The following is a 23,606-nucleotide window of genomic DNA, read 5'->3' as shown; positions in this document are numbered from 1 at the left end:
AAGTAATTTGCCTTGGGACTCGTCTACTGTTTATACAAGACCCTCGTTCACTCCCTCCAAGCTGAAGTGAAATACCCTGTTACATGCCTCACAGCACAATAAGCGAAGTGGCTCGCAGAACTGAGAGGAGTTATGTTACTTGTAACATATCACAGTGCGTTTGATTTTTTATTTCGATTACAGTGATCCAGTCTATGATATGGTGTAGGCCTATAAGAACGTGATATAATAAGTGAATATAAGATCACATGTATTAGACTATAACAAGCATTTCTGCATTGAAATGGGGTACGAGGTCACAACGGCACAGAAGGAAGCGAGAGAGCTGATTAACTCGCCAAAGAAGCTGCAACCACCACCCCCGACTCTGTTAATACATGAGAAGTGCCCTATGTAATTTGTCAAAATAAAGTGAAAACGTATACGGAGATACATGTGATAATCTACGGATAACTGGCTCAAGAGGTCATCTTACAAGGAATTTATTCTTTCTGAAGATTCAGGATAGACTGAAACGTGGGTTAACACATGGCCATATTTTAACACAGTGTATGTCAGAGCATGAAAAATTTGGATCATATTTTGGGAGGTTTAGAATCAATATCCAGAAGCCTTGTACCTGTGAAATGCCACAAACTGTTTATAATCTTTTACTTCACTGTCCCGTTTTGGGAAGAAGTAGATATGAATTAGTAATTCACTTAAATATGTGTGAATACAATATCAAACACCTGTTAGAGACATCCTACAACATGATTTGAGTAAGAATGAAGAGGAAGACCACACTTATCTCTGATCCCTCATTCCTGATTTGTATGTGTTCTATTATCCACGACAATATAGGCTGTGCCACTTAAAATGTTCACCTCAAGTAACTCATACAGTGCTAAAGATATCGAAAACCTTTTTTCAGTTTTAGTATTTAACGAAGAGGCTCGGGATCATGCAGTACTTTTCCAAAGTCAAAATCTGCCGAGATAACGGTTGTGGTATTGCCTTTTAAAATGGAATTACACTATTTTAAACGTCTAGCATCAGTCATGGATATAGTAAACTCAAGAGATTTAATTCTATAATCTGACAAGTAGTTCTCGAGGAAATTAAATGTCTTAAAACCATGCTTCATTTGCGAGCCGTGGACCAGCCTGTTGGAATGAATCACTTTCCAGCGACCGGGTTATGCGGCTACGTATGTATTCTGAGCCTACTGACGTTGACATACAGCGAACCTCTTTCTTCTTCTCCTTCTTTGTTTTAGACCGCGCCGACACAGATTTTGCGGTGACAATGTGAAAGGCCTAGGACTGGAAAGGGAACGACTTTGGCCTTGATTAAACTACAACCCCAACATCTACCTGGTGTGAAAATAGGCAACTACGGAACGGAAAAGCATCTTTAAGGCTGCCGACCGTGGGTTCGTAGTGACGTAACCCAAACCGCGTAGCGAACTTGCACGCCATAGACAAACACAAGGCCTATGCTATGATAACACTGTATGATTTAATACCCTTAATTTTGTCGTTCATAACAGGCTAAGGAAAGGCGGATATGCGATGGTTTTCAAGGGACAGCATTATTATCCTGACATGTAATATTAGGCATTTTCCCCCCTTATTATGTATCTTAGTCTTTATTTGTTTACTCATAGTATGTTATTACAAAATAAATACAACTTTGGCTTAATTTCACATATTCGGCGACATTGGTTAAACATTATACTTTAAGTTATATTATAAAATATTACTTGTGCACATTATACCGAATACCTGGCTGTCAGAAGAGGGCGAAGAACATATGTATGTCAACAAACTCAGGATACATACGTAGCGCGTGTATTGGCCGCCTGTCGTGCAAAATATAGCATTTACGTCCTTTATAAGCTTATGGTAAAAAAAAGCAAAGTAACCTCCGTACAGGCCATGAAGGCCCTTGGAGGAGTGGAAGGTAAAGTCTTCCACCATTGTTAACCTCGGCACGTTATGGGGTAGAGTGGTTAGCTCTACGCCCGGCCGCCTTTGCCCCGAGGAATTAACCTGTACTAATTTTTGGTGTAGGTTGAGTGAACCTCAGGGCCATATGTACCTCCGGAAGTGGAAATCTCGTTTCTTAAATTTTACGCCTTCCTGACGGGGATTCGAACCCACGTCCTTCCGGGCGAACCGAGCACGCCTTTTCCGCCTCGGCCAGGCAGCCCCTAAACTTACGGTAAGACAGATACTAATGTTTGAAATTAGGTTTGTTGGTTAGAGGTACTGTACACCAACAATGAGGAATCCCTAGAAAAATTCTAAATTTACAGTTCATTTGTGAAAAATGTTTCTACAATCATGATACTGAAGCTCAGAACTAGACGCTAAGAATTAGGAAAATTTTCATGAGTGTTACTTCATCGTATGTGAAATTTCTGTGTTTCATTAAACCGCTAATGTACAGGAAAATCCCTCAGTTGCAATACAATGCAGAACGCGTAGTAATCACAAATTACTTCTAGTCTACACAGCAGCTGACTTAGCCAACCTTTTCTTTAAAATCTTCATTACTACAGATAGAAGTACTTTATAGTTACTACTTGTGGCCAACTCTGTGTAGAATTATTAACACGGCTAGAAGTTTGTTACATAGATCTTCCTCATCCTGCTGCTCCATAGTGCACCGCGGGGGATATCTTAACTTGGCTCTCGACCACGCCGACATAAACTGAGCTTAAGCAGAACACAGAGTAACTCATACTTATGGGCTCCACACAAATACCGTCCTTAATTCTGGAGACTGGATTACTTGCGTACTTGGTTAGGCACTTACATCGTACGCACAAGGTTGTGGGATCGAAACCTTGCACAACTGATTGGCATTTAAGAGTGCTTAAATGAGAATGTCTTATTGGCTAATTTACTATCACGTCAAAAAACACTTCTTAAAGGAAAATTCCGACACACCAGAGTCTCTCAAGTCCGATAGTAACTGCAAAGGTGTTATACATTTATCATCATCATCATTCTGGAAGGACGAAAAGTTCTTTATCAAGAACTCAGATTAAGGAGAATACTTCCAGGAAAGAAATTTAACGACTGTTTTCGCAGAAGTATCAAAACACTTTTCTCATTGAACTACCACAAGATCAGTGGTAAAGTATTGGCCTTCGGACTCGAAGATCGTAGATTAAAACCCAACAGAGGCATTCGAATTTTTGAAAGGTGCCACTCCATATCGTATGATGTCGGCAAGTAAAACATATCTGGTGACACATTTGGTATTTACCAGACAACATTAATTGAAACAGCCACGGACTGCATAACAGAGATAATATATTAACTCTCCCTGCCATCTAGCAGAGTAAAAAGAATGTCGAAATTGACACGCAGGCAACCTAGATGGCATCAAATACAAAATGCATGCACACGTTAGCTATGGCCATGAGATTATTATTATTATTATTATTATTATTATTATTATTATTATTATTATTATTATTATTATTATTATTATTATTATGTCCGGCTCCATGGCTAAATGGTTAGCATGCTGGCCTTTAGTCACAGGGGTCCCGGGTTCGACTCCCGACAGGGTCGGGAATTTTAACCATAATTGGTAAATTTCGCTGGCACGGGGCTTCGGTATGTGTGTCGTCTTCATCATCATTTCATCCTCATCACGACGCGCAGGTCACCTACGGGTATCAAATCAAAAGATCTGCATCCCGGCACAAAGCCATACATACATACATACATTACATACATACATACATACATACATACATACATACATACATACATACATACATACATACATACATACATACATACATACATTATCATTATAGACTGTTATGCCTTTCAGCGTTCAGTCTGCAAGGCTCTGTGAATTTACTAAACGTCGGCAAAATCCTCGATTTGCACCTAGTTTTGTGGCCTCATTTAGTTCTATACCTCTTATCTTTAAATCGTTAGAAACCGAGTCTAACCACCGTCGTCTTGGTCTACCTCTACTTCTCTTACCCTCCATAACAGAGTCCATTATTCTCCTAGGTAACCTATCCTCCTCGATTCGCCTCACATGACCCCACCACCCAAGCCGGTTTATGCGTACAGCTTCATCCATCGAGTTCATTCCTAAATTAGCCTTTATCTCCTCATTCCGAGTACCCTCCTGCCATTAATCCCACCTGTTTGTACCAGCAATCATTCTTGCTACTTTCATGTCTGTTACTTCTAACTTATGAACAAGATATCCTGAGTCCACCCAGCTTTCGCTCCCATAAAGCAAAGTTTGTCTGAAAACATACCGATGTAAAGATAGTTTCGTCTGGGATCTGACTTCCTTCTTACAGAATACTGTTGATCGCAACTGCGAGTTCACTGCATTAGCTGTACGATACCTTGATTCAATCTCACTATATTACCATCCTGGGAGAACACACAACCTAAATACTTGAAATTATCGACCTGTTCTATTTGTATCACCAATCTGACATTCAATTCTGCTGAATTTCTTACTTACTGACATCGATTTAGTTTTCGAGAGGCTAATTTTCACACCATACTCATTGCACCTCTTTTCAAGTTCCAAGATATTATACTGCAGGCTTTCGGCACAATCTGCCATTAAGACCAAGTCGTCAGCATAGGCCAGACTGCTTACTACATTTCCACCTAACTGAATCCCTCCCTGCCATTTTATATCTTTCAGCAGTTGGTCCATGTAAACTACGAACAGCAAAGGTGAAACATTACAGCCTTGTCTAACCCCTGTAAGTACCCTGAACCAAGAACTCATTCTACCATCAATTCTCACTGCAGCCCAATTGTCAACATAAATGCATTTGATTGATTTTAATAATCTACCTTTAATTCCATAGTCCCCCAGTATAGCGAACACCTTTTCCCTCGGTACCCTGTCACATGCTTTCTCTAGATCTACGAAACATAAACACAACTGCCTATTCCTCTCGTAGCATTTTTCAGTTACCTGGAGCATACTGAAAATCTGATCCTGACAGCCCCTCTGTGGTCTGAAACCACACTGGTTTTCATCCAACTTCCTTTCAACGACTGATCGCACCCTCCCTTCCAAGATGCCAGTGAATACTTTGCCAGGTATACTAATGAGATACCTCGATAGTTGTTGCAATCCTTCCTGTTCCCTTGCTTATAGATAGTTGCAATTACTGCTTTTGTCCAATCTGAAGGTACCCTACCAACACTCCATGCTAATTTTACTACTCTACGAAGCTATTTAATCCCTGTCTTCCCAAGATACTTTACCATTTCAGGTCTTATTTCATCTATTCCTGCTGCTTTATGACAATGTAGTTTATTTTCCAACCTTTCCACTTCCTCAAGCGTAGTTTCACCAACATAATTTTCCTCCTCCCCATGAGCTTGGCTGTTCGCACCACCACCAGGATGATTTCCTTTTATATTGAGAAGATGTTCAAAATATTCCCTCCACCTCTCCAGCGATTCCCTGGGATCTATTATGAGTTCACCGGAATTACTCAAAACACTGTTCATTTCCTTTTTCCCTCCCTTCCTAAGATTCTTTATTACTGTCCAGAAATGTTTCCCTGATGCTTGACCTAGTCTTTCCAGGTTATTACCAAAATCTTCCCACGACTTCTTTTTGGATTCGACAGCTATTTGTTTCGCTCTGTTTCTTTCATCTACGTACAAATCCCTGTCTGTCTCGGCCCTCGTTTGGAGCCATTTCTGACAAGCCTTCTTTTTACGTTTACAAGCTGCTCTCACTTCATCATTCCACCAAGATGTTCGCCTTTTCCCATCTTTAGACACAGTTGTTTCTAGGCATTCCCTTGCTGTTTCTACTAAAGCATCCCTGTATGCCACCCATTCACTTTCTATATCCTCAACTATATCCTCCACTGTTCGAAATTTCTCACTAATCATATCCATGTACTTCTAATTTCCTCGTCCTGGAGATTTTCTACCCTTATTCGTTTGCAGACAGATTTCAATTTCTCTACCCTAGGCCTAGAGATACTTAGTTCACTACAGATCAGATAGTGGTCTGCATCATCGAAAAATACCAGGAAAACTCGTACATTCCTAACAGATTTCCTGAATTCTAAGTCAGTCAAGATATAGTCTATTATGGATCTGGTACCTCTAGCCTCCCATGTGTAGCGGTGAATAGCCTTATGCTTGAAGAATGTATTCGTAACTGCTAAACCCATACTAGCACAGAAGTCCAGCAAACGCTTCCCATTCCAATTAGCTTCCATATCTTCCCCACATTTACCAAACACCCTTTCGTATCCTTCAGTTATATTCTCAACTCTCGCATTGAAATCGCCCATTAGCACTATTCTATCCTTGCTGTTGACCCTTACCACGATGTCACTCAATGCTTCATAAAACTTGTCAACTTCATCCTCATCTCCACCCTCACATGGTGAATACACGGAGACAATTCTAGTCCTAATTCCTCCAACTGACACATCTATCCACATCATTCGCTCATTTACGTGCCTAACAGAAACTATGTTGCGTGCAAAGGTATTCCTGATAAAGAGCCCTACCCCAGACTCTGCCCTTCCCTTTCTAACACCCGTCAAGTATACTTTATGATCTCCTATCTCTTCCTCGTTATCTCCCCTTACCCGAATATCAGTTACTCCTAGCACATCCAGATGCATCTTTGCTGACTCAGCCAGTTCTACTTTCTTTTTTTCCGTAAGCCCCATTAATATTGATAGCTCCCTATCGAATTCCATTTCGTTCGCCAAGTTGTTTCCAAGGAGTCCCTCGCCTGTCAAATGGGAGTGGGACTCCGTTACTCCCATGGGTCCGAGGCTTGCTCAAAATGTTCTGAGCTCGTGAAATTCATGAGGCAGGATGCTACCCTACTCGCAAATAGTCTAAGTAAGGATCTCTCCTCTAACGGGTTATGGACCACCGGTGAATTGTATAGTCCTAGCCGCCTGAGCACAAGGAGGGCCATGACTCAAAATATGTCCGAGATGCCCACTCCCATTCCATAGCAACTGGTATCCCGACTCTCAGGACCACTTACTAGGCCACTCGCCCGTTGCCCATGGTTCATGAACTAGGACGTGACTACAGTAACCCACACCATGAACCATTATTATTATTATTATTATTATTATTATTATTATTATTATTATTATTATTATTTAGTCTGCCTCCGTGCCTCAGGCGGCAGCGCGCCGGCCTCTCACCTCTGTGGTTCAAATCCTGGTCACTCCATGTGAGATTTGTGCTGGACAAAGCGGAGGCGGGACAGGTTTTTCTCCGGGTTCTCTGGTTTTCCCTGTCATCTTTAATTCCAGTACATTCCATCTGTCAGTCATTAATCATTGCCCCAAAGGAGTGCGACAAGCTTCGGCAGCCGGCACAATTCCTATCCTTGCCGCTAGACGGGGGCTTAATTCATTCCATTCCTGACCCGGTCAAATGACTGGAAACAGGCTGAGGATTTTCATTATTTTTAACCTATTATTATTAACCATAATTAAGGTTCTTATTAAATACTGTACAAGCTATTTTTCTTACCTGCGGTGCAAGAGTTCCAGATATACTGTATGTGGGATTCGAACGTGAAACTCCCATTTTTCTGACGCATGAATTCATTGTTGCCATCAGCACAGTCGAAATATGATCAAACCAACGCAATTCTTTGCTGGTGTGTGTACAGACATCTCCAGGGCATGGAATGAATTACTATGAATCCACTTGGTGATAATCTGGCGTCTCGAATGCCCTAATTGAAACAGTGAATACATTCGCCCAGAGACCGAAACATTTCAATTCATTATATCTATTCTATAACGGATGGTTTGATAGAAGGGCTGCATACTAGTTATAGATGGACGTTCTCTACGCGCTGTAATAAACATCCGAGTTGCGGATAATGGCTAAACGTAAACATACTAGTTGCGTACACGATCGAAGGTATTCTTTAGGCTTCCTTTCCTCCTAACTGACGAGGTAGGCGATTGTCTCGTAAATTATATCATGGACTTTCAACCAGGCGACGAAGGTGCACGGCAGTTATGTGTTGGAAAATTACATCGGACCTGACTGCAAATTTCCGCCCCCACTATGGCCAGACCAGCGAGGTGCGACAGGCTTCAGCAGCCGGCACAATTTCTATTCTCGCCGCTAGATGGGGGCTTCATTCATTCCATTCATGACCCGATCAAATGACTGGAAACAGGCTGTGGCTTTTCATTTCCACTATGGCCGGAATTCCCCTGTTCCCTGACACGAACGATGAATGCTTACGAAAGTTCCCATTCCAAACTGAGCGCTATGTTCTCTAATTGACACTTCAGCATATTTCAATTAATAGAAGCCACCATTTAGGTGCAAACCATGTGTGAAAGTGAGAAACATCAGGCGAAGCAAGAAAACAGTCGACAAGGAGGAATTTACACCACACAAAATGACCCAAGTCAACTGGTTACAATATATTAAAGTCCGACTCCTTGGCTAAATGTTCAGCGTAGTCGATTTCGGTTCAGAGGGCCCCGGGTTCGATTCCGATTGGTTATACGGAGGCTAAATGTTCCAAAGCAAGATCTAGAGGAGATAACGAGAAACATGATGCCCTTACAATTCTGTGACTCCGTTAAAAGCCAGGTATGAAGATTAGTGACGAAACTGTGAACATTGTAATACATGTTAATGTTTATTGCTTTCATTTTGGTCTCGTATTTCTATAACTGCTTAAATGGTTAATTCACCTGTCTCAGGGACTGGACGTTTGTACTGTCCCCAACATCCTTGCAACTCACACACCACGTAACACTATCCTCCAATACAATAACACGCTGTTCCCATAAACGGCCCACCCTTGTCGGAGGGTGTGCCTCACAAGGACTGCACGAGGCTAGCAATAGCCTCACCAAATGATGATAAAGTCATTTCATACAGATTTCTGCCGTACATGTTCTACTGTGTGTCATATTTTTAACCACTCCTAATAAACCTCAGAGCTGCTACAGTTGCTGGACACTGATAGTGTGATTAAGAGGAGGGGGAAATGTGCGAATTAAAAGGGCGATATGCAGGAGAGGACGCAACTCGTATGTCCTATCATCACTGCAAGTAGGAAACTGGGATACATTTTCTATGTTCGTCCGCAACTAGTGTACGCGGGGCAGAAGTCGTTATCTGCTTTATTTTATGCTTTAGTCCATTTGTTTAGGGGCTGTCCAGCAGAGGCAATATAGGCGTTCTCAGTTCACTCGTTAGGACGTGGGCTTGATTCCCTGTCAGAAAGCCAAAAGATTTGGAAACGAACTTTCCTCTTCTGAAATTGGCCGTGCGGTTAGGGTCAGCCAGTTGTGAGCTTGCATACGGAAAATAGTGGGTTTGAACCCCACTGCCGACAGCCCTGAAGATGATTTCCCATGATTTCCCATTTTCATACCAGACAAATGCAGGGGCTGCACCTTAATTCAAACCACGGCCGCTTTCTTCCCACTCTTAGCCTGCTCCTATCCCATCGTTGCCGTAATAACTACCTGTGTCGGTGCGATGCAAAGCAAATTGTTAAAAATATAAAAAAAAGTTTCTGGCCCTCTGTCTGGGTAGTAGCTACCTTGGACGGCTCTTAATGAGCGGTACAAGCGACAGGATTTGTTTTTTAGAAGACCCTTTCGTGCTGACCTCAACAACACTGAGTAGTCTAATTCGGACAATCTTAAACGCTACTGGCCTCACTCAGGATCGAACCTGCATTCTGGGAACAGAAATATTTTATCTCTCTACTAATCTCTTGCGCCACATACGCCAGCGAGCAATTAATTGATTACATTTTTTTTAAATTTCGATTCGACCAGCTTTGGACCACGTCATTTCAACTGTTTTCTTCCATGATCTTTAACGTGTGCCCAGTATTTCCCGCATTCTTTTTTCAGTGAGCTTCCTTCCTCTCTTTCGTCCACTTCTAACCAGATGTGGTTAAATTCTCCAAATTGTCCTGGAATCGAGACCAGGACTCTGAACCGGCGACCAAGACTAACCATTCAGCCAAGGTGTTGGATCCGGATTATCATCATCCACTATAATCACGTCTGCAGTGATTGTATGCAGTACTAATTCAACTCTGTGCATAACATCTGTATGTTATCTACGGCACTAAATGGTCAGTTTATGACCTAGCGTGCAATTAAAGTGTAGCCATGAAAATTCAATATTCTATTCAACACCTTGATAAGAACATTCTATTGAACAGACACGTGGCTAGTGGGTGATAAGCTATCAAGTCCGGAACTAGGCTCTTTAATTTTACTACTTGAAGCTACTCCAGCTAAACCAACAGGTGAACCTCTCTCTTCATGAACTCTTAATTTTGACAAACTCATCTGTGGAAGAAAAGGAAAACGTAAAGGAATGGACAGCGATAATTATCTCTCATTCTTTCTCCTTTCCGTGCTCCTTCAGGAATGGATAAGAAGAAGAACCGTGTCTATTTTTCTGGAATCAACATCATCGTTCAAGTAGGCCTAGAATACAAGAAAAAAGGAAGAAATAAATAAATAAATAAATAAATAAATAAAGAAAGAAATCCATCAGAAGAGGCAGAAGAAGGTGCTGTTTTTCGTTTGTCTTATTATTATTATTATTATTATTATTATTATTATTATTATTATTATTATTATTATTATTATACTGTTATTATCATCACCATCATTTTCATCTTTGTCTTAGTCGTCTTCTCCTTCTGCATAATCGTGTAGGGAATTCCCCTTCTCCTAAAAGAGGAAGGACCACTTATTTTGGGTTAATTCACTGCAGAAAACATTGGTAATTTACGCTGAATAGCACTTAGTACATTCGAGAGGTTTCCCCACTCGTAAAATGAAGTACGTTTCTTTTACGGTACTGCAATGAACCATCAATCACTCGCGCAAATTAGAGTGGTCTGCCTTAAGCAGAGTCCAAACCCCTTTCTAATCACCTTGGCATTCCGTCCACTAGCCAGACTGCTCATTGGAGCCGGAGCAGTTCCTAGAGCAGAGTATATAACCTTCATCGTCCTAAAAGAATTTCGTACTTGTTTGTTCACTCTGGAACATGTCCATAGTAGTCATAAAATGACAAAGCCATATTTAAAACAGTGCTGACGATTTCACAATATAATATTAATACAGTCTGTATTTGTTTCCTAATGCATTGGAACATACCAACTATTTTAAAAAATTGTTGTACGTCACACCAATGCAGACAGGTCTTATAGCGAGAATGGGAATACGGAAGGGCTAGCACCGGGAAGGAAGCGACCGTGGTCTTACGGTAAAACTCCAGGATTTGCTGGTGTGGAAAAAGGAAACCACGACATACCATATTCAGGGCTGCCGACTGTGGCAGTTATTAGGAGCCAAGTCCATCCGTTCATGTCAACAGTGTTCTCTGATAGTGACGGCCACTTCCAGCATGACAATGCGCTGTGCCACAGTTCTAGGATTGTAAAGGACTGGTTCGAGGAATATGATAGTGTACTTGCTTTAATGCCATGCCCCCCAAATATCCCCGATATGAACCCCACTGAACATTTGAGGTCCGAATTGGAGAAGCGGGTTGGTGCTACATCACCACCGCCCAGTATTGTACGTCAACTGGAGGACCTGCTGTTGCGTTTATGGTACCAGGTACCCCAGGATACCTTCCACCACCTCTCTCAATCGATGCTTCACCAAGTGGCCGCGGTTTTGCGCGCAAAAGTTGGTCCTACATCGTATTAGGTAGGTGGTCACAATGTAATGGCTCGTCGGTGTAGAACATTTGAAGCCTTACATTTACCTAACAAAGCAGTCCCAACTGCAATAGAACAACATGGTAAGGGAGAGGCCCGAAATTTGAAATAGGGGTTTTCTTTTAAAATCGGCAATTAGACAGTCTAAATATCAATGCCCGTCCCTCAAAGTGAGGTACCCTAAGAAAACACTTTCTAAGTCTGAGACGATGGTACTACAACGGTTGCCCTTCGACCCCTATGGATATAGTAATGTTGAGGGGGGGGGGGGGGAGGGTACGGGCTTAAATGTGAGATTGTCTTAATTTGCTTCATATCGACTTCTGAATAAAAAGTCTTACTCAGGATGTGTGTATCCGTTGTTTAGAGAGTCTTACAGTAGACAATACGGAACTACTGTGGTAGACGGCAATTAGGGAACTAGTTACATGGCGTAAGATATTCCGCTTTGGACAAAATAATTCGAATAAGATTTACTGTGTCATCATAACTATTCTTAGCCCTTCTACTTCATAACTTACAACCGAACGGAGTCGTACAACTTACATAAGCTCACGCATAAACTGGTACGGAATGGAACGGAGTAGCAAGGTTTGTGCATACACGGGCTATTTTAAGTAGCCTTCGATGTCAATAGGTGACCAATCAGATAAGTTGGTTTGCGAAAAGTAACATAAATCAATAATAGCCATCTAGTTGAAATTAGTTAATTGACGCACTATGTTGTCACGAAACCCCAGCGGGAGAGTCCTCACCTGTCTCCACCTGCATTTTTTCGGTACTTTTCTCATTACTAGATATTCGTTAGTAATGTAATTCTTATCTGTGTGTGTTCAAATTTGCCGAGTGTATTTTCAGTTGTCACTGTCATCTTGTGCGTGAGACTGTGATAATTATTTATCGATCGATTTTTAAGTCTAGAAATGTACTTTGGCGTTTATAATTCTGTTTTAACATTTTCTGAGAACTGAAACAAATGTGAACATTCGAAGGAAGAGAGGTTCGAACAAAGAAATCATAGATCAAAGTTAAGGAAAATGAAAAGGAAGGAGACATGAAAACATAGTGCTGTCTTTACTTCATACATAGATTTATGTTATTGCGGTCATCATTTATTTATATATATTAGCGTAAAACATGGCTGGTAGTTTATTTTACGTAGCTCCGTCTGTGTGAATGCAGATTCAGAATTACTTAATTATGCCGTTAGAAAATGGTATGTGAACCAAATTATCCAAATAACTACCGGAGTAAGCGTGGAAATTACCAAGGAAATGCAAGGCATTCGGTGGGAAATGCAATCCACTTACGGTCTTGTAGATCGCATCCCACTGAATATAGGCTTGTGGTAGCTCCCGTCAAGCAGCACCGCAAATAGCCGGGAAGATTTAAAAGTGCTCTAGGCTCGTGCTTCATTTAAAGCACCATACCCAATATATATGGGAAAAAATTAATGAACAAAATAAGTAAGTCCGCTTTCTTCATTTCCATAACAGTTCAACAATTTCCCAGGTATGAATGGTTTTTATAAAAAAAACGAGCCATCTCCGTACAGGCCATAAATGCCCTTGGAGGACTGGAAGGTAAAGGTTTTCACTCTCCGTAACTTAGCGCTATGTGAGAAGAAGCTTGGTGTAGGCTGACAAGAGGAGGTCACGGCTATGGGGTCACCGATTTCGTTCAAACTTTTCGGTAAAATAGGGCTACCGTCCTTGAAGAATAAATAATATATCAAAAATTGAAGATACATGTCCGAAGAGGTTTGTGCCATTGGCCCTTGCTTAACGGGAAAATGGCCCTTTAAATTTAACAGCCTATATACATGTTGGCCATTTGTGTATCTGTAGCATCGCTTTTCTAGTGGTCAGAATCCTTTACTTCCACTCGGACGTCTTGGGTTTGAGAAGCGCCAGCCCTACAATACTTCCTGACATTGAATCGAACCCAATTACTTCAAGGTGAACCGAAAATGCCTGACGATTACCTCTTCTATAATACGGCTCCATGGCTAAATAGTTAGCGTGCTGGTCTTTGTTTCAGATGGTCCCGGGTTCGATTCCCGGGCAGGTCGGGGATTTTAACCTTCACTGGTTAATTCCAATGGCTTGAGGGCTAGGTGTGTGTGCCGCCTCCAGCATTAGAATTAATCATAGTAAGGCCCCGTCCTTACAGATGTGCAGGTCGCCTGTACGGCATCAACTCGTAAGATCTACACCAGGCCTCTTCGGAGGCCACACGCCATTATTTTTTTACCTCTTGTATTAAATATCAATAATTTAATAAACAAATCTGAAAGGTGGAGATTCTATTACCTGGTGTTTGTTTATCCTCCTATTTTCACTCCTACGAATGTTTACGACACGGAATTAAATATAACATTACGATCGCACAAAATCAGCATAGAACTGAATGAAACATATGCTTCTGAAGGAAACTCATTCCAAAGAAGTATAATGGAAATGAAATTAATGCTGTTTATTAAATCTCAGGGATATTCTATCGATTATGTAATAAATTGCCTTGCCTCGCCTACATGCCTAAACGCGTACTATGATAATATCTATTGGGAACGCCCAAACATATCTCTGTCAAACACGCTGAGGACCTCTTGGGCAACTCAACTCTGATTTTCGCTGGGTCGAAGCTCCGCTTAACACAGAGATACGAGAGGGTGCCAGTTAATGAAGCACTTCCGGAGGATGTGAAACAAATTATTGCAGTGCATTATAAAGATGGAAGATACAAGAGTAAATGTACATCCCAAAGAAAATATCTTACACATGAACCCGAGACGCAGCAGTTTTGGCTGAAGAGAAGCCGAACAATTCTTAATATAAAATTGAAACGAGGAATAATAATCGACATACAATCTAGTTCTAAAAGATAGACATCGACGACACAATAAACCTATCTGATAGAACTTCACAATAATACGAGGAACATAATAGTTCATCTGTGGTTCGAATCTCAATGCAAGTCGATTTTTTGAGAAGTCAACGTCCTTGAGATTCGGATATCACGAAAGCTGTAAGTCAAGAGTCATTGTTCTTTGCATCTTTGCGCTGATATACAGAAACAAACTGATGGAATGCAGTCGAATAAAGTCAGGTGATGCAGAAAATATTAAGATGAGGAAACTAAGCTTTATAGTAGAAAAATTAATATTGTTACCTGGGTGCAGAATATGTAACGATCGATCTAGTTGGCCGTGCGGTTAGGGTCGTGCAGCTGTGAGCTTGCATTCGGGAAATAATGGGCTCGAGCCCCACTGTCGGCAGCCCTCATGATTGTTTTCCGTGGTTTCCCATTTTCAAACCACGCGCCTTAGTAAAGGCCACGCCCACTTCCTTTCCAGTCCTAGCCCTTTCCTATCCCATCGAAAATTGCAAAAGAAAATAACCATTATAGAAGTAAGGAGGATATACAATGCAGACTAGAGCAAGCAAGGAAGGTCTTGCTTAATTAAACACGGATATTCAAATTAGAAATTTGTTCTTGAACAACTTTGTGTGGCATTTATAGAAGTGAAACATAAACATAAACAATGACTAGTGCAAAAAAAGGTTTTGAAGGTTTTGAAATGTGGTGTTACAGAATAATGCCGATTCCAGTTCGTGAGCAAAGAACAATTTGGTGAAAAATGACCAGAAGAAAATGTTAGATTGATAGGGCACATCTTGGGAAACTCAGGATTTGTTTAGTTAATTTTTGGCGGGACTTGTAAGTGGTAAAAACAATAGGGATTGATCAAGACGTGAATAAGACAAATTAGAATAGTTGTATAATGTACAGTAGTAGTCCTGTAGAAACGAAGGTAGAGTACCATAGACTGCTGCATCAAACCAGTCTACGAAGTAACGATAAAAAGCAAGCCTAGTGGAAATTATTCCCGAAGGTTGAGTACATTAATCATAATCAATTCCAAAATCCAGTAGAAATGATTGCCACTTTAGAGATATCCCCGAAGCTGGCCCCATTCCTCGGTAATGAACGTAAGAGGAAGTCCATTCGGAACGATCACTCTCAGGAGAACAGAACAGCTGGAGTTTTTTTACTAGTCAGAGAGACCTTGTACTGGCTCCGATACCTGCAATCAGACACGTTTCAAGTTCTACCTCATATAGCTAACAAGTTGCTTAAGCTATAGTGAAACAACCTGTTACTAACTGTTCTCGCTAGAGAAGAATCATGTTTGAATACCAGAATCTGATATCAATGGATGGACCTACATATGAATATGTTTTGTTCGATATGATGTCTTAGCAAAACTATTATAAGAGAATCGTGTCCAATGCGGTGCTGTCTAATGGACAGAGTTGGAAAGTAACCGAGTTAACGTCCCTAATCGAATTACTTGTAACGATTATATTCTTAGTAGATGTTTAACTTGTAATAATTGATTTTGACAAAATTTAATTTTACTTGTAATCTACCTCTTGAATTAAAGTTGTAATCGTTATTTTCAAGCTGCCTCTGTGGATCAGTGGTAAAGTGTCGGCCTCCGGATCCCAAGATAGCGGGTTCAAACCCGGCAGAGGTAGTCGGATTTTTGAAGGGCGGAAAAAAGTCCATTCGACACTCCATGTCGTACGATGTCGGCATGTAAAAGATCTCTGGTGACACATTTGGTGTTTACCCGACAGAATTCATTAAATCTCAGCCATAGACGCCCAAGAGAGTTTCGGTTTACTCGGTCTGCCATCTAGTGGGCCTAGAGTAAAACGGAACATCGAAATTGACGAGCAGACAGCCAGATGGCGTCAAATTGAATTGTCTGCACACGGTAGCTGAGGCCATACGATTATTATTTATTATTTTATCGTTATTTTCTAGTAAGTGATATACATCGCATGGAAGCAGAAATGATGATGTAAGATTACGTTTTCAGTTCTACAGAAGAACCAGTTGCTCTATCAGTTCTGAATGAGGTTTTTTCTTACCTCTCCAATACTTCCAAAGACATATTTATCCTAACGATGTTCTTGAAATTAAACACAAGTGTCTCTATAGGACGTCTTTTCGGCAAATGCAAAGATGTGCTTTCCCCCCCCCCCCCGAAATATCGAGGCTTAGCTATGAGAATTTTAAGAACCAATTATTTTATTTGTGAAAGTCTGTATGCTAAAACAAAACCACATACAATGATGTTTTTTTCCTTGCAAACTTTTGTATTATTCTAGTCCCATGAGGAAAATAAATAATTGTTTTCCGTAAAACTGGTGTTTTGTGAAGTAATTAAGTAAAATGTGTCTCAGGTAACTGTAATTCAGCCCAATTACATTTCTTTTATACTCTATCACCGCTAATGGAATTCCTCCAATGGTTAACTTGATTAAGTGCAATACAGTAACTTGTCAGGTGTAATTAGTATACAAAGTGATTCCAAAACCAGGGGCGGTAAGAGGTATTGTCACAGTGTCGGACAACTCCCAGTAATTTTACACTTCATTTGTCCTTTTCTCTAATTTTTTTGGTTTAACAAAGCGTAGCATATATTCTAAAATAAGTATCTTTAAATCAACTATCTTTGGTTGTTCGATATACTAATCCTTCGTAATGGACCAATAAACGCTGCCGGCTTCGAATCAAACTCAGCGGTTTCCTTTCCTACAGCAACTCCGTGCCGATAAGCCTCAAGGCCACCACACACAGAAAGCTAAGATAAGCTACGCTATGCCAAGCTGTGTTATATCACGAATAAAATGCTAAGCTAAACTACGCTAGGCAGCCGGAGATGGCGGATTAATTGAAGAGGCAAGAAACAGAATGAGGAGAAGATCTGTATGCGTGAAAATGAAAAACTGAAGTCTATAGTAGTATCATTCCAATTTCCTAAGGATATGTCACGTCTAAGCTAATGTTATTTTTTGGGATTCCCAAAGGGATGTCACAAATAAACCTATAAATACCGTTTGTTCCTTTGATTTTTTTGTTTTTGTTTTTTTGCTAGGGGCTTTACGTCGCGCCGACACAGATAGGTCTTATGGCGACGATGGGATAGGAAAGGCCTAGGAGTTGGAAGGAAGCGGCCGTGGCCTTAATTAAGGTACAGCCCCAGCATTTTCCTGGTGTGAAAATGGGAAACCACGGAAAACCATTTTCAGGGCTGCCGATAGTGGGATTCGAACCTACTATCTCCCGGATGCAAGCTCACAGCCGCGCGCCTCTAGTTCCTAAGTAATTTGTAAGCGATATTCTATAACAATATTAAGTACTAAATGTCATGGTATTCTAATGAGGTAACAATTTTTATGTTTCACCCAAAAGGTATGTCAAGCACCGTGCGGTACCGTACGGTACCAGGCCCTCATTGAGAAACCAATCATCCTAGATTTAGAAAAAATGACTTTCAAATGTTCTCTAGTATGTGAATACTGGGAATAATAAATAAAAATTTAAAAAATCGAAACTTGAAAACTCCGGCGTTCCCGGGTTAAGATACCACCAGCCGTTACTGGTAGGAAACGAAGTAGCTCACAGAAGGGTTGAATACAACAACTTTCGTATAGTCTAAGATGAAACCCTGCATCAGCACAAGCCTGGAAATGTAAGGAAGGAAGAACAATGTTATTTATTTTTCCAAAATGCTGTACAATCTTAAACTATTCACACCTGACAATCAATGAAGTGATCATCGTTTGTGCACACATTGGAGAAGACACCGGACGCTAAATGTTTGCACCGATGTGATGTCTGCACTGAATGTGGTAGGCGACAGTTCGAAAAAGCTCTTGTAAACATAATTCATTGTCAGGTTCAGTTTCTGCACAATCTTTTGAATCACCAGGTTTATCAGATCTAATGAACATAGAAGGTAACTTCTAGGCTTGAACGTCTAGGTCCAATTGGGTTTCTAGCTCCGTGTTTCAGCGGTGACTGCATTCAGCATTTTCAACGACCCACTAGGCCTAAAAGCCCGGAAAGGTAGTTCTGTATTCATAGTGACATCGGTCGTGGAAAGCGAAACAAATATAAGTAAACTACGGATCTTGCAAGATAATAAGGCTTAGAAACATTTTCTATAACAGAATCTGCTAACAAACTGAGTGGTTAGATCTTACGCCATATAAAATTTCAACGAGTATCCCATGTTAAATGATTACCTAAATTTGCATTGCAACAGTAAATGACAGGCTTTTCATTAACTTTCAGGATACCTAAGACAACTGTAAGCCCAATTAAACTGTAATGGCCAACATATCTCCGACACATGTCAATGGACGAAGAAACACACACAGAACTATGATGTTCCTTCTCGCAAATAATTGAAGTAAGTGAAAAGATTTAATGCACAAAGAACGCTGGACTGAACTTCTATAAGGGCAGCCGAATATAAGCCGTCCATCTCAACTGTTTCTGTAATTAGTCACGACAGCAGTAGGTCACACAGTGGCTTACCTTAAGCTTAGAGAAATCAACTTTAATGAGACGCCTTGTGGATCTAGTGTTGTTCGGCGTCTCCTCCTGTGGCGCCGACGAGTTGTCGACCGGCGTTACTGTAACAAACAAACAAAATACATAATGTAAGTAAAGTCGGCCGCTAACTCCGCATCATAACTACAAAGAAACCACGTCTATAATACATATTTTGTTCGCAATTAGCACTGCGACGAATTATGAAGATGTGATAAACAATGGGTAATCATCACTCCTTAAAAGTGGGAAACAAGTTGACTTTGAATGACAAAGATATGGAGCAAGTTATAACTGACAGTTATGTTTTTAAGGTACATCCTCTGATGCTGAAGGAACCATCAGGTAACACTGCGTTACACGGTTTTACTTATCTGGAAACTAATAGCTGCCCTCCTTGAATGCATTTCTCCAGTTAAATTCTAAAATGGAATTTTTTATATCTGTCTCATGGAAAAATTTTAGATAAAGAATTTGCACGAAGTAGGCCTACTGTTATTTGCAGAGTTGGTAAGTAATTGAGTAAAAGTAATTGAATTACTTGTAACGAATACTTTTCTAGTAATTTTTAGTTGCAACCGTTACTTTTCACAAAACGTGTTACTCGTAATTTACTTCTTGAAATAAAATTATAATCGTTACATTTTAGTAACAGTTACATTCTGACAACCAATATACAGCGCATCGAGAGTTTGGCAACTCTGGACTTCAGTACTCACAAGGCGTAAAACCAAGGGTACAATGCAAAGGATACGACGCGCACTCTTTCACTTACTCGCATCTCCTTGTGGTTACTGGTCGAAATTTAGATAATCTTGTACTACAGGCTCGAGAATGGAGTCGGAATAAACATGTGGCTGCGAAGGGGTTAAGGAATTTCCGTTCTCCTTTTTGAATAAATATTTTGAATTCGTTATCCTAATAAATAATAATAATAATAATAATAATAATAATAATAATAATAATAATAATTGTACCGGGCGGTACACCTCTACACCGTTTATTTAAAAGTTGCGCCAGTTGAAACTCCTCTTCTGGAGGAAGGTTGAACTTTATCTATTCTATTAATTCTCTACTTTCTCAGAAGATGTCACCACGTGGAAAATTTTGAGTTTTTGAACTGTGTCACTTTTGATGTGTTTTTGGTTTCGCTTGAAGTAAGAAGTGTGAACTTTCTCTTCTAGAGGACACTACTGAAGAATTACAATAGTGCAACCTAGTGCGAAATCAAAGAACTATTTTGTTGGAGAAATTTTTATTTCAAGAGTTTGTTCTTTGTTAAATTTCTTTCTGTCATGGTTTAAGTTGGCTGTATACCCCTCTTTTTCCCCTTATTTTGGATCTAGCCAATCCCGAGTTTCTTTAATTAATTTTCCACCAATAATGTGTTTCTTTTTCCTCTATGTAGGGGTTTCTTTTCCCGAACCAATAAAGATTTTGTGGGAGGGTGTTTTCTTTCCCCTAACGCCTAGAATCTTCCGCGAGAGGATATAAACTGCTGATTTTGGGGTCTCCGGGCCACTTCTGTTCCATCTTTCAGTGTATTAAGTACATAGCAGGAGGCGGGAAGCGCCTCTTTCTTCTTCAGCCGTTCAACACCAGGTAATGGCCTATTAATAACTTCTTTTCTTGCTAGGTCGGCAGTTTAACACTCGCGGCGGGTTCGAAGCATTTCCATCATGTAACCTTTTCCTAAAATGTAATTACTCTTTTCATCTTTTTCTTGTAAAGCTACATATTGGGATAGAGAGTGCTAACCCTCTCGAGCTCCCACTCACATTTGTTTTGAGGTGAACTTATTTTCTCAAACTATTCTTCGTTTATGTAATGTAAAGTGTTCTTCTCTAAGTCACCTCTGTAGTATGGGATTAGCCCTTGCGTTAGCGGCCCAGAGCCAGATTAGGTTTTAAAAAAAACAAAGTGTATTAGGAGTGCAAGATCGCCTCCTCTCAAATTGTTAGTTTAGAGGTCATGTAATCAACCTTCTTTTCATGTAATAGACCTCTGTAGGTTGGGTATTTTACCCCTGTGAATACGTCCTTAGAGGACAGCTTGAAGGTAGAGTTTGGTGTGGCCTTTGAGAGGCTTAAATTTTAAGAGCGGATCGCTCTTTTGAAAATGGAGTGTCATATGCCTCGTGGAGGCTTTTCTGTGTAATTCGGAGCCAGGGGCTCCTAGGGATGAATGGGGTTTTCTGCCCCTCTGTTAAAACTTGTGTTTGTGGTAAAACTGAGCTGATCGCTGAAGTCAGGGCGTGAAGCCCAAAACCTGTAAATATTGTATCTCCCCTTGTTTTGCTACATTGTACCTGCCATGTCTGTTATTGCTTTGTTTTTGAAAAGAAAATATAACCTAGTTAAATTTTAAATTAATTTTACATTAACTTTGATTCCGTAGTTTGAAACCCATTCACGCCCGCACCTTCTTACGCCTCTACCTACCGCTAAAACACGGTAACAATAATAATACATTATCAAATCTCATATGAAAAAACTAAATTTATGACAAATATCAAACTGTTCCACCTGAACATACCACTGACATGAATAAAATTGCAAGAGTAAAGGGATTTAATTACTTAGGTGAGTGACTCACTGCAAATGGCAATGAAAATAAATCAGTAGCTTCAAGAATTCAGAAAATGGAAATTTCTTTTCAACACACCTCCACTGGCGATTTTATCTCAAAGGTTCCTCCCATCCAAAATTGCCCACTGGGGATTCTTTCATAAAATAACGAGGAAAATTGAGAACACATATCTGAAATTAATGTTTTTCACTGTGCATATTTTCATGAAAACATCAGGAATAACACACATAATATAGAAATAATAGAATGATTGTCAGACCTTGAGCAATAAAACAGCATAGCGGTGGCAACTCCGCACCTGCAGCACTCTGACAAGTCCATCTGAAACCCTGGCAAAAATATAAATTATTTCATGCCCTCCTCATCCCTCTGAGTAGCTAGAGCTCTCACCCCTTCTGTACTACTTGGAGAGAGTGTGTTTCCGATGTTTTCCAATGTTTATCATTCTTGTTATAACAATAGAATTCAAACAAAAAGATTTAAAATTTACATTTTACTGAGAGAGTTGGCAATTTACTTACTGGAGAACTATATACCCCCTCCCCTCGCCGGATAATGCCTGAAATAAAAACTAGTAGTGAAACCGTATGCAGTGTTGCCAACTTATATTTTCAAGATCCGCTAAATACTACTAAAAATCCTCTAAAATTCTGCGAAGAAATCAGATCTCAAATAATAAGCAATAAATAATAATAATAATAATAATAATAATAATAATAATAATAATAATAATAATAATAATAATAATAATTGTTCCGAGGTATCTGTGGAACAGCAGAGGTGAAAGAAGGTGCGGGGGTGAACAGGTCTCAGGCTACGAAATTAAAGCTAATTTAAAATTTAACAAGGTTATATTTTCTTTGCAAAATCAAGAAATAACAAGCATGGCAGGTACAGAGTAGCAAGGCAACAAAAGTACAATTACAGTATTTACAGGATTTGGGCTTCGAACCCCGAACTCACGATACTTGCTCAATTAGCCCAGCTTTACCCCAAAACAAGTTTCAACAGAGGGGCAGAAAACAACATTCATGCCCAGGAGCACTTGCTCCAAATTACACAGTAAAGCCTCCTCGAGGCACGCAGAACCAAATTTCAAAAAGAGCAAACCGCTCTCAACGTTCAAGCCTATAAAAGGCCACACAAAACTCCACCTTCACGTTGTCCTCTAAGGACAAACACAGGGGTAAAATACCCAACCTACTGAGGCCTATTAAGTGAGAAAAGGTTAATTACATGGCCTCTAAAATACCAATTTGAGAGGAGGCGATATGCACTCCTAATACATTTTGTTTAAAACCTAATCTGGCTCTAGGCCGCTAATGCAAGGGCTAATCCCATACTAAAGAGGTGACTTTAGAATGAAACAATTTACATTACGTTAAGGAAGAAACGGTTGAGAAAAAAAATAAGTTCACCTCAATGCAATATGTGTGGGAACTTGAGAGGGTTAAGCACTCTCTATCCCAATATGCAGCTTAAGAGAGAATAGATACTAAGAGTCTTTACATTTTAGGGAAAGGTTACATGGTGGAAAAGCATCGGACCTGCCCCGAGAGTTAAACTGCTGAGCTAGCAAGAAAAGAAGTTATTAAACGGCCATTACCTTGTTGTTGAACTGCTGCCCGAAGAAGGAGGCGCTTCCCGCCCCCTGCTATGCACTTTACACACCAAAAGATGTTACTGGAGTGGCGCGAGACCCGAAAATCAGCAGTTTATATACTCTCGCGGAAAGTTCGAGGCGTTTCAGGAATGAGTACACCCGCCCACAATCATTTTATTGGCTAGGGTTAAGCAACATATCCCCTTTGGGGAAGATACACCTGATTGGTTATAAATTAATTAAAGAAATTCGGGATTGGCTA

At 40.3% G+C, this 23,606-nt stretch overlaps 1 protein-coding gene across 1 annotated transcript in view; it reads right to left on the bottom strand.

Moving 5' to 3' along the window:
* spir (spire type actin nucleation factor) overlaps positions 1-23,606 on the bottom strand; it is a 699,692-nt gene that overhangs the window by 57,362 nt on the left and 618,724 nt on the right. Inside the window, exon 8 of the mRNA XM_067151497.2 lies at positions 19,138-19,235. Coding sequence (XP_067007598.2) covers positions 19,138-19,235 — 98 coding nt within the window. The remainder of the gene's footprint in view (positions 1-19,137; positions 19,236-23,606) is intronic.

Source organism: Anabrus simplex, chromosome 7 (assembly GCF_040414725.1).
Source record: "Anabrus simplex isolate iqAnaSimp1 chromosome 7, ASM4041472v1, whole genome shotgun sequence".
Classification (NCBI taxonomy): domain Eukaryota; kingdom Metazoa; phylum Arthropoda; class Insecta; order Orthoptera; family Tettigoniidae; genus Anabrus; species Anabrus simplex.
Note: the sequence above shows the minus strand (reverse complement) of the source record. Positions and strands in the feature narration are given on the sequence as shown.